The 12,316-nt window shown below is 36.3% G+C and overlaps 1 protein-coding gene across 2 annotated transcripts in view; it reads right to left on the minus strand.

The window, feature by feature from the left end:
- AK9 (adenylate kinase 9) overlaps positions 1-12,316 on the minus strand; it is a 114,240-nt gene that overhangs the window by 86,127 nt on the left and 15,797 nt on the right. For both annotated transcript variants that reach the window (XR_004902869.1, XM_036024565.1), the window contains exons 6-9: positions 11,117-11,229; positions 7,234-7,422; positions 2,117-2,245; positions 86-160 (exon numbers count right to left, since the gene is read on the minus strand). Coding sequence is in view for 1 of the 2 variants with exons in the window: in XM_036024565.1 (XP_035880458.1) it covers positions 86-160; positions 2,117-2,245; positions 7,234-7,422; positions 11,117-11,229 (506 nt within the window). In the remaining variant the exon portion in view is untranslated. The remainder of the gene's footprint in view (positions 1-85; positions 161-2,116; positions 2,246-7,233; positions 7,423-11,116; positions 11,230-12,316) is intronic.

Consider the following 12,316-nt stretch of genomic DNA (forward strand, 5'->3'; position numbering starts at 1 on the left):
GATGGTTGTTAAAATGAGTACAATCCAGTCAACAACTTTTTCATTTTCCAAACTGTGGAATATATTTACTGAAAATTGCACTAACCGTGAAGAGCTCCTCTGGGGGCCTGTTTCCATCTAGCTCAATGAAATGCAGGGAATTGTGTTCAGCCATTACTTCCTGCAAGTAATAGGAAAGAAGCACTGTAATCTAGAATCGCTGGAACGACTGAATACAAGATAAGAATTTTAATATACTATGAAGAAATCTTGAAAGCTAAAATGCTTTACACACGATATACTGCATGTTATTTTCAGTGTTCAAGCTATTTGAAATGACCTCACTGATTTCCACTCCATCCAGCAGCAGGTATTTGCTTTACCGTATTCTTCCTGGCATGAGGAAGTCTTATTCCTTGCTCATCTTTTAAAATTTGATCATGGAAATGATACTTTATTATCTCGATTAACATTGTCATAATCAGTGAAGCTGAACATTTTTTGTAGAGGCTTGTTACTCTTTTGCCTTTCATTTTTGTGACCTGTCTGCTCATATTTGTGGTCTGTTTATCTCAGAAGGGTGAGAACTTACAGGTTAAAAAAAAACATTTCTATGGCTTTTTCATAATTGACATGGATATATTTCCAGTTTATCTTTTAATTTGAATGAGGTTTTAAAAAAATTTGTTTCCAGAAGTCTTACCTGTAATGCAACTGAAGCTATCATTTTTTTTCCTTGTGATCTCATCACTTGTTCAGCTGAGCATCTTCTAAGCATTTACTACTCACCATGCTTTGGGCACCGCACTGAGCATTTGCGACGCGTGTATGGAAGACCATGCACTTACCTTGAAGAGACTATCTCTGCTTATTTTCCCCCCGTGAATACAGTTCTCTAATTTTCTGAATCTGCTTTTGATTATGCTTTATTTCATGCCCAGTGCCAGCTACTTTAGGACTATGCAGGATATTTTTATTTAAGGGAGACAGAATGTTATACATAGACATGTAAATTACTGTTAAGAATCTATGTTTAAAGGCCAGGGATTGAAGAGGAGGAAGGGAGGAATAAAAACCATACATAAGAAAACAAATTTGGTTCTCTCATGGACACAGACAACAGTGTGGTGACTGCCAAGGGCAGGGTGGTGGAGGAGGTGGAGGAGGGTATGGGGGGATAAATGGTGATGGACGGAGACTTGACTGGGGGTGGTGAGCACACACTACAGTGCACAGATGATGTGTTGTGAGATTGTGCACCTGAAACCTGTATAATTTTGTTAACCAGTGTCACCCCAATAAATTCAATAAAAAGGGAAAAAATTGGTTCCCATTTTGGGGGACAGATAATGAGAATTAAAATGGTTTACTTATTTGTCTTAAAAATATATAAACATCATAAAACAAAGAATAAATAATTTTAGTTTCTGTCAAATAGGAAGAGGGTTTGGGGAGCTTGTTCTGTTGCCTAGCTGTATGTCTGGACAAATACCCAGGTTCAATAAATGTTTGGTGAATAAATTTCCAACACAAATTTGGCAGTCTTTCCTGGATTTTTGGCCATATAAAATATGTTTTTCACATACCTGCAATTTTAGTAATCATATTCTTCAAACACTGATTATTTTAACTATAAGTTTATTATTATAAAATATATAACGGCCTTTTCATGTTTACATACAATCAACTTTGAATGGCATTGTCACAGAAACCAATCTGGAGATAATTCTCCTTTAGATTGCAATTTAAATAAACTAACAATTCCTTTAAAAATAAAAGATGCACCTTAAGTGTACAACTGTTTTGATAAACTCATAAATTACACCTTGAAAATGATTTTACTAAACAGTCTCTTACATGGGTTTTCCAATCTCCAACCATAAACAAATTCCGCTGCTGACTTTTGAAAACTGCAGTTCATTAAGCACTTTTCAACAACACTAATGCTTTGTAAAAGTAAAATAATATTGTTCTTTGAAATGGCCTTCAGGATGGAAACTTTATTCTAAAGGCATTCTACCAAATTCAAGAGAAGAGTCAGGTAGATGATATACAGAGGTGAATAAATGTAAACACTGTTTAGTGATAGAACACAAATGTTAATATTCCCATTTTCAGCAATATATCTTGTTCTTACTTCTAAAGCATGAAGAACTGCCTCCTTATAAAGTTTAACGAGGCTCTCAATATTTTCCAAATAATCTTCAGGCCTCTGAACTAAATGTTGAAGAATTTCAGCTACCATCTGCATTTCGGCAATAAATGTCTAAAAGGAAAAATAAAAGATTTCAAATAACTTCATGGTCATGATTACTTAATTACAACCCACATCCCTTCCTCTTTACACCTATGCCGTTTTGGAGGGAGAAGCAAGCAGAAGGGAAAATCAGAGACTGGGGGTTTTTATTTAAGAGAGATTAAACACCCTAAAGGGCCTTTACAGATGAACAAAACTTGAGGTAAGTTTTATTTTAAGTTTTATTGAGGTAGGTTTTAACTCATTGTATGTGCTTGCTTCCTCTGTTGAATATTAATTGACTATAAAGGGTAGATTTATTTCTGGGCTCTCTATTCTGTTCCATTGATATACGTATCTGTTTTTATGCCAGTACCATGCTGTACTAGGGCTTTAGAGTATAGTTTCACGTTAGGTAGCATGATTCCTCCAACTTTGTTCTTCCTTCTAAGGATCACTGTTGCTATGCACAGTCTTTTGTGGTTCCATACAAATTTTTGAAATATTTGTTCAAGTCCTGTGAAATACATGATTGGACTCTTGACAGGAACTGTTTTGAATCTACAGATTGCTCTGGGTAGCATGGACATTTTAATGATGTAAATTCTTCCTAGCCATGAACATGGTATGTGCTTCCACTTATTTGTAGCTCCTTCAATTTCTTTCTTCAGTGTCTTATAATTTTCTGAGTACAGGTCTTTTACATCTTGGTTAGGCTTATTCCTAGGTATCTTATTCTTTTTGAAGCAATTGTGAACGGGATTGTTTTCTTAATTTCCCTTTCTGTTAGATCATTATTGGCATATAAAAATGCAACTGAGTTCTGGATATTAATTTTGTATTTTGCCACTTTGCTGAACTCACTTATTAGTTCTAGTAGTTTCTTGGTGGAATCTTTGGGGTTCTCTATGTACAGTATCATGTCATCTGTAAATAAAAAGTTTTACTTCTTTCTTTCCAATTGGGATGCCTTTTATTTTTCTTCTTGTCTGACTGCTGTGGTTAGGACCTGCAGTACTAAAGAGGTGAAAGCAGACAACCCTGTCTTGTTTCCAGTCTTAAGGGCAACGCTTGTAGTTTTTGCCTGTTGAGTATGATGCTGGCATTGGGTTTGTCATATATGGCCTTTATTATGTTTATGTGTTTCCTCTATTCCCACTTTGCTGAGTTTTTATCATAAATGGGTGCTAGATTTTATCAAATGCTTTTTTTGCATCTATTGATATGATCATGTGGTTTTTATCCTTCATTTTGTTTATGTGGTGTATTGCATTTATTTGAAAATGTTGTACCAACCTTGCATTCCTGAAACAAATCCCACTTGATTGTGGTGTATAATCTTTTTCATGCATTGCTCTATTCAGTTTGCTAATATTTTGTTGAGGGTTTTAGCATCTATGTCCATTAGGGATATTGGTTTATAATTTTCTTTTTTTTTGGCATTTCCTTTTTTTTGGCTTTGGTATTAGGATAATGTAAGCCTTGTAAAATGAGCTTTGGAGTCTTCCCTCCTCTTAAATTTTTAAAAATAGTTTGAGAAGGAGATGTGTTAGTTCTTCCCAGAATGTTTGGTAAAATTCACCTGTGAAGCTATTCAGTCCAGGGCTTGTTTGTTGGGAGTTTTGATTACTGCTTCAATTTCACTAAGTGTACTCTGTCTCTTCAGATTCTCTTATTCTTCCTGATTTAGTTTTGGAAGATTGTATGTTTCTAGGAATTTATCCATTTCATGCAGGTTGTCCAGTTTTTCAGCATACAGTTGTACATAATTTAAATATTTCTAATTATTTTCCTATCTTTTCTTTTTATTTTCTTTCCCCTTCGTCTTCTTCTTTCCCTTCCCATCTTTCCATAATTTAATCTAGCCCATCATCTGTTAACAGCTTTCTTAATATCAAATTTTCCATGGACTACAGGGTGTTTTACAACTTTCAGATTACTTGCCAACTACTTTATGATGCTGATTTTGGTTTCTCTGGAGAAACCAGACTACTTGGTAAAAATAGGCCACTTTTTGCTCATGGTGTGAGTTGGCTGGGCTGGAGCTGAGAGGGAACTATCCTCTGAAGAAGGGCATGCACTCTGTAGCTGTGTAGAAGAACTTTCTGTAGTAATGGAGATGCTCTGTGGCTGTGCTGTCCAATTTGGAAGAGAGCCACGTTTGGTCACTGAGCACTTCAAATGTAGCTAATGCTACTGAGGAACTGAATTTCTTTTATATAATTTTAACTAATTTAAATTTAAATAGGCACATGGAGCTAGTGGCTACCGTATCAGACAGTGTAGGCCTAGCCTATCCCACTCTTCACTCTTTCCAATTATATCCCTGGACAAAATCACAAATTGACCTAACTATGGCCCGCATAACTGAGCTGTGACCTCTGTATCTCACCATTTTTTTAATATATTTTATTGATTATGCTATTACAGTTGTCCCATTTCCCCCCTTCTCTCCCCTCCACCCTGTACCCCCTCCCACCCACATTTCCCCCTATAGTTCATGTCCATGTGTCATATTTATGAGTTCTTTAGTTTCTACATTTCCCGTACTATTCTTGCCCTCCCCCTATCTAATTTCAACCTACATTTTATGCTACTTATTCTCTATACCTTTTCCCCCTCTCTCCTCCTCCCACCCTCCTGCTGCTAACCCTCCATGTGCCCTCCATTTCTGTGGTTCTGTTCCTGTTCTAATTGTTTACTTAGTTTCTTTTGGTTTTGCTTTAGGTGTGGTTGTTGATATTTGTGAGTTTGCTGTCCTTTTACTATACATGTCTTTTCTCTATCTTCTTTTCTTAGATAAGTCCCTTTAGCATTTCATAAAATAAGGGCTTGGTGATGATGAACTCCTTTAACTTGACCTTATCTGAGAAGCACTTTATCTGCCCTTCCATTCTAATTGAGAGCTTTGCTGGATAGAGCAATCTGGGATGTAGGTCCTTGTCTTTCATGACTTGGAATATTTCTTTCCAGCCCCTTCTTGCCTGTAAGGTCTCTTTGGAGAAATCAGCTGACAGTCTGATGGGAACTCCTTTGTAGGTGACTGTCCCCTTACCTCTTGCTGCTTCTAGGATTCTCTCCTTCATTTTTACCTTGGCTAATGTAATTATGATGTGCCTTGGTGTGTTTCTTCTTGGGTCCAACTTCTTTGGGGCTCTCTGAGCTTCTTGGATTTCTTGGAAGACTGTTCCCTTTGCCAGATTGGGGAAGTTCTCCTTTATTATTTGTTCAAATACGTGCTCAATCTGTTGCTTTTCCCCTTCCGATTCTGGTACCCCTATAATTCGGATATTGGAACGTTTAAAGGTGTCTTGGATGCTCTTAATCTTTTCCTCAATTTTTTGAATTCTTATTTCATCATGCTTTCCTGCTTGGTTGATTCTATCTTCCTTCTGGTCCACTGTATTGTTTTGAGACTCATATTCCTTCCTTTCACTATTGGCTCTCCTCCGCGTGTCTTCCTGCATCTGTTTTATGGTACTCTGCATTCTTTCATCTAAATTTCGTCCAAAATCCACCAGTTCCGACTTCCATTCAGATAAATCCTCTGTTGGATCTGGGTGTTATTCTGATAGTAAATTATTGTTGTAAATTATTGGTTTTCTAATCTTGGTTGTACGAGGAGGTACGGTGCGACCACCTATTCCTCCATCTTGCCGGAAGTCATTGAAAGTGTATCTCACCATTTTTTATTTAAGATGGCGTGTTCTATTCACACTAAAGTAGCATAGTTTAAAATTCCTATTTGCTATGAGGTTTTCCTTTTTTAAAAAAAAGATCTGGAATAGATGCTATTATACAATGCCTTATTTGCATATGGAAGATTATTTTCGGATTTTCAATAGGCTTTCTTATATGAATAGGTTTTTATTCATATATAATTGACATAACATTATATAGTTTCAGCTTAACAATAACCCACAGCCTTCGGACCAACTAACATTATATAGTTTCAAATGCACAACATGATGACTCAATATTTATACACACTGCAAAATAATCACCATGCTAAGTCTAGCTAACATTCTTCACCACACGTTATATTTTTTTGTCTTGTAACAAGAACTTTTAAGATCTAGTCTTAAATGAAAGAACAAATGTCAAAGACTCATTGAACCCATTAGTGAGGGAATCAGCAGTATGACAAAGCTGAAGTGTATATAATCATGGAAATTAGGCAGCTATTTTAGATGCTAAGCAGCTTAATATCCTATAGGGCAATAGAACTGTGACCTCTGGAGGTTATCTTTTCTACTGAGCAATTGATCTGTAATGTGTCCATCTATAAATTAATGGGGTCTAGGTCCTAACAAATAGTTTTACTTGTAATATTCTAAACTATAGAAAGTATAAAAATTATACAAAATTATAAATTTATAATAGAACTCACATGTATATTTCGTAGAGCAGGAACTGGCCAACTATTGCCTCCCCCACCCCAGTGGGCCAAATCCAGCCCCTCACCTGTTAACAGATTTCTTAATATTAAATTTTCCTCACTAACTTGTGGGAGAAGATTCCTTTGATGCCCTATTGCATTATGCTCACTAGTACTGACTTTAGGATTGTTGTAACATCTATATGTGAAATTGGGCTATAGATTTCTTTTTATGTGCTCTCTTTGTCTGAGCTTGGAATCAGGGTTATATTAACCTCATAAATTGTATTATGCCTGGGCTACCTTGCTCTTCATATTACACTTTGTCTTTTATTGCTCCAACTCCTCCCTGTAACTTGCATAATGCTTTATACATAGTATGTGACCAGTAACTCTCTGTTGCTATGGAATAAAGCAGATTACCCAACAGCATGTAGAGGGACTTCCATACTGACAAGAGGGTTACACTTGTGACCTTCAGATTATGATTTAATAGTTCTTGAAAATGTGAAGTATCTTTATTTCCTCCAAACTAAATTAAGAAAAAAATTAGATATATCTGTATTATCTGTTATTTTCTATTATCTAATGTAATTGTCATAAATTTTTAAAAGTACAGTATGTGGTATTAGGATATTACCTCTTCTTCTTCTTGCTCTTCTTCCTCTTCCCCTTCTTCTTCACTTTTTGCTTCTTTTTGGGCTTCTTTCTTTTTTCTCCTTTGATTCTCAATGAATTCTAGATCCCACTGATCTCGTGTGTATATGAACCCTGTGCTACTGTGCTGCCTTTGCCCAGAAACTCTTTGGCATAAGTCGTAGTCAGGGCACTAAGGAACATTAGCAATACTTTAAAACATGTTAAATATGCTTTTACTTCCTATTTATATATTACACAATACATAAACCAAAAAATCCCTTAAAACCCTGAGCGAATGTAATATTTTTTTAAGTATTATTTAGTGTCAGGTTTCATTACATGCCAAGAGAGGCACAAGACACAACTTTTATGCTATGGCAACACTTTTCTTTATCCAAAATTAATATGTGTGAGAAAACATCAGACATTTTGACATGAAAAGAGGGCGTTAGAAGAATGGCAAAAAGAGAGAAATACATTAGAAAATCAGTTTAGCCTGCAAAGGTACACAGGAGGATTCTGTCAAATTAGTTTCAGAAGGATAAGAAGTGGTACAGACATGAAATGGAAATATTACTTGACCATGATAAAGAGTGAGACCTTACCATTTGTGACAACGTGGATGAACCTAGAGGTTATTATACTAAGTGAAATAAGTCATAGAGTAAGACAAATACTGTATGATTTCACTTATATGTGGAATCTAAAGAACACAACAAAAAAGAAAAACAGAAACAGATTCATAAGTACAGAGGACTGATGGCTTCCAGGATTCAAGGGGGGCTGGGTAAAAAAAGGTGAAGGAAGTAAGAAGCGCAAGTTGGCAGTTATAAAATAGTGACAGGGATGTAAAGTACAGCATAAAGAAAATTGTTAATAATATTGTAATAACTATTTATGGTGCCAGGTAGGTACTATACTTACTGGAGAGATCACTTCATAAATAATATATCTAACCATTATGCTGTACACCTGAAACTAATATAAAATAATATTGAATGTCAACTGTGATTTAAAAAAATAAAAGGGTGAGAATGGAGGAAAATGGGGGAATATCCACATATTTTCAACAAAAATTACTGTGTATTTACAATATTTACAGTTTTATAGGTGAAATATTTTATAAAATGTCAATCATGAATGGGACAGGAATGGTCATCTATTCTAGTCTACACTTTTAATTCTGTAAATGAGAAAACTGAGTCTGGATAGTAAAAAAAAAAAAAAAAAGCAAAGCCAAAACCAAATCTGTGAGTAATTTTCTTCTTTCAAAGTGTTTTCACATGTGTAATCTCTGACTCAGTTCTCAAACTAATCATACAAGAGAAGGGACCCAACATCACGATTAAGCCGCTCTGCTGGTCAGAGAAGAGCTGAGCTGGCAGCTGTGGACTCCGGTCTCTGATCACAATGTCCGGAGACGAGACTCCGACTTGGAGCCAGGCCTTCTGATCCACAGCCCATGTCCTGTGGCACAGTGGTAATGACAACTAGGGTTTGGGTTTATAAATCCTGCTCTGAATAATTTTCAGGGCAAAAACCTCTGGATGATATTCTATGGTTGTGGTTCTCAAAACCACAGGGTATAACTGTACATAGAGAATTGTAAATAGAAGTTTCTGTCCCCCCTTGTGATTTATTAGGTCTGGAGTGAGGCTTAGACATTATAACCAGCATCCTCAGTGATTCTGATGCCAACAGTCCAGGTACCATAACTTGGAGAAACAAAGAAATGAGAAACTTTAGAACCTTCCTTGCTCATTTTCTGATTTCTTCAGGCTACCTCTATGTGGAGATGGGAGGACTATTTATTGAGGCAAGACTTTTATTTAAGGTCCAAATTTTTTACAATAAAAAAGATCCCAGCGCATTCAGATAATTTTTAAAATGCATATGCTCTTATTCAGCAACACAGAATATCTACATTGTGGGTCCTTGACTAAGACTATTGCCTGGAGTTGTCTCCTGTTTCCACTTGTAGGAAGTGATTAACAAGAGGGTGAGTCTCAAGGACTCAGAGCAGTGGTCCTCAAACTTCAGTGGTCATCAGGGTCACCTAAAGGACTTTTCAACACAGATACCCCCAGACTACCCCGAGACTTTCTGACTCGTAGTTCTAAGGCGGGGCCAGAGAATTTGCATTTGTTTCTTTAAAAAAATTCTTCAATTATAGTTGACATTCAATATTATTTTATATTAGTTTCAGGTATACAGCAAGAATTTGCATTTCTCACAAACTTCTGAGTGCTGCTGACGTGACTGGTTCTGAAGCTGGACTGTGAGCATCACTGCTGCAGACCACTGGCCCTTAACCACGTGTTTGTAGTACAAATCCCCTTCAGAATATGATGAATGCTATAGGCTTTTGTTTCAGAAGGATGCACATAACACACAAAATTTTGCACATAATTTTAGGAGGTTCATGGATGCTGAAGGATTCATGGACCCTAGGCTAAGTAAGTTTGCCCTAGAAATTCCAGATTTTATCCCCAAACATGGCTAAACCATCAGAGAAGTGTGTGTTGTATCAAGTTCAGTCTCACATTAGACCCTCGATGACCCTCTGGCTACACTGCAGAAACTGCCATGGACACCCACTATCACACGTAATATAAATGGGGTTCAGGATTTCATTCTTAATCTCTTACATTAAGACCTATGTAAGATGTTTCTCTCATTTTTAATGTTTTGTGTTTCCTGAGGAATGGCTTATCTTCTCATGGGTAATATGAATTTATATAATTGGTCATAGTTCCCCTTCTACTTCTCTCATCAAACTTACAACCAAATTGATGCCCCAGATTTAGTAAGCATCTGGGGCCCTGCAGCCTGTGTGCTCTTGTTCCACCAAGTCTTAAAGTTCCCATACAATCTACATGTTCCATTGCTTAGACTTCAAATGTTCACAGCTGTGACAATGGTGTCAACGTCACAGGGATTTTGATAGGCCTCTGACCATGACCTGTGTCCCTGGCAACATGATTAGCACTGAATGCCACCTGCCTGTTACAGCTGGGTCCCCACACCTGAGCTGAGACCCATCTAATTTACTTTGAGCTGACTAGCCTTTTGGGGAAACAGGATGTGAATATAAAAGCTTATCATTCATTTTTATATAAACAAGTAGTCCTCACTGAATTCTTCTCACAACCCCATGAGGCAGTTTTTTAATTATTTTTGTAAAGAGGAAATTAAGGCTCCTAAAAGTGATTTACCAAATTCTAAGAGCTGAGAAACAAAAGGAGTGGGAAAAGGATTCTGCCTTGATTCTTAATCCACTAGTGCTCTTTAACATTCATATGTCCAAACCACTGGTTCGTTCTTTCATTTTATTTAACTGGCAAACTTATCAGGGGTCAGCTCAGTGCCAAACACTGTGCTGGTTGATGTTCATGTGAGTCAGACATGATTCCTCCTTTAAGTGAGGCACAGTCCAGAAGGAAAATGTTCAATGTGAATATAATGAAATAACATGACAGAGCGAAGAGAGTAATATCAGTGGTCATCAGAGAAGTATTTACCTTTCCTGTAGTAAGTAACGTGCTCTGGGAGAGGGGAGGAGAGAGAGAATGCATTAGTTAATGAGTGTGTCAGTATACAGGAGATGGCCCTGAGGAAAGTTCCAAAGAGGCGATGCAGAACTTTCCTCTGCACTGACTTTCAGAGGGTGGCTAGGATTACAGCTGGTGAAGAGGCAAGGAGGTGTCTGCTGTGGATGGAGCCGTGGGCGCAAAAGCAAGAGGTGCAAGAAAGTCTAACTCGGTCCCAATGATTGATGCATAAATTAGTACTTCCCTAAATATTTAAAATTCTTGTAAACAATCCTTTTGTTTCACTACCATGAAAAGAATGGTTAATTATACTAAATAAAAAACTATTCTTACCTTAATATTGATTATAATATCAGGTTTCATATCTAAATTTCTAATTAAGTCAATTTGCTGCAAAGTAGTCATGGCATCCTGTGAAAGTGTTGGTAATTCAGTGATAATATAACCTATAGAGTAAAATATAGTGTTTAAAGTTTTATATTATCCAAATGTGAAAGCATGGATTTATTATTACTTATAAAATATCATCTGGTAATTGATGAACACTAATGCAGATCTTAAAATTGTATATCAACATTTTTTAATCAATAGTTAAGGAAATATTACTATGAGTAATATTTTTCTGATAATAAATAAAATCATTGGGCAAGGTGGAGACATCTTTTAAAATTCCAAATCAATTTACTTTAGGCATAGGAGGTGCCTAAGGAAGTAAATTCCATGTTAATAACTCTTTTAACTCATTAGTAAAGCTCATATGATGAATGGTAAAGGTATTTTATAGGGGTTGCATGATATATTATTTTTCCGCCTTAAATTAACATTTCATGATACAACAGAAAATATATGTATAGTGTTTATGTAAGTTAGAGGGAGTAATAAAATACCCAGGCACCTCCCATACGGTCTTGGAAAGTATCAGTGGTTTTGGCTTAGCACATTCATTGGCTTGCATCCTTACCTGGGAATCTCAATCATCCCATTGAGATTCACCCAGTTTACCACCATCACTTTAAGTTCCTTAATATATTTCTTTAATTATGTCATTGTATTGCTTGAAAAACTTTTTCTTATTAATAGAATAAAGTCTCAACTCCTTCAGTGCTAAATGAAAGCCTCCAACAGATATTTCTGCTCTTTTAATAGAACCATTTTTTTCTTTGAAGAACAACTGACAACAAATTACAGTTACATTGCTTCAGATATTTGGCAGACACTTGATAAAAAGTGAATAGAGTGAGCCTCTCACTTCAAGGACAAAAACTGACAGCATTTGTTGTCAATTATAAACTTTAAGTGAAAATTAGTATTTTGAAAAACTTGTATCCACTGCCCTAAGCTTAACAGCTTCCCAATTCTTAAAACTTGTCTTGATGAAATTGGTGGTGATATTAACAAATATGACTTTTTTGATATTGTACAATGACATGTGTCAACACTTGGAAGGTCTGCATAACTCAGTGAACAATATTTTCCAAACAACCAATGCCTGGTGCCACCAAATCATGCCTGGGTAAGAGACCCATTCCAAGT

Source organism: Phyllostomus discolor, chromosome 4 (assembly GCF_004126475.2).
Source record: "Phyllostomus discolor isolate MPI-MPIP mPhyDis1 chromosome 4, mPhyDis1.pri.v3, whole genome shotgun sequence".
Taxonomy (NCBI): Eukaryota; Metazoa; Chordata; class Mammalia; order Chiroptera; family Phyllostomidae; genus Phyllostomus; species Phyllostomus discolor.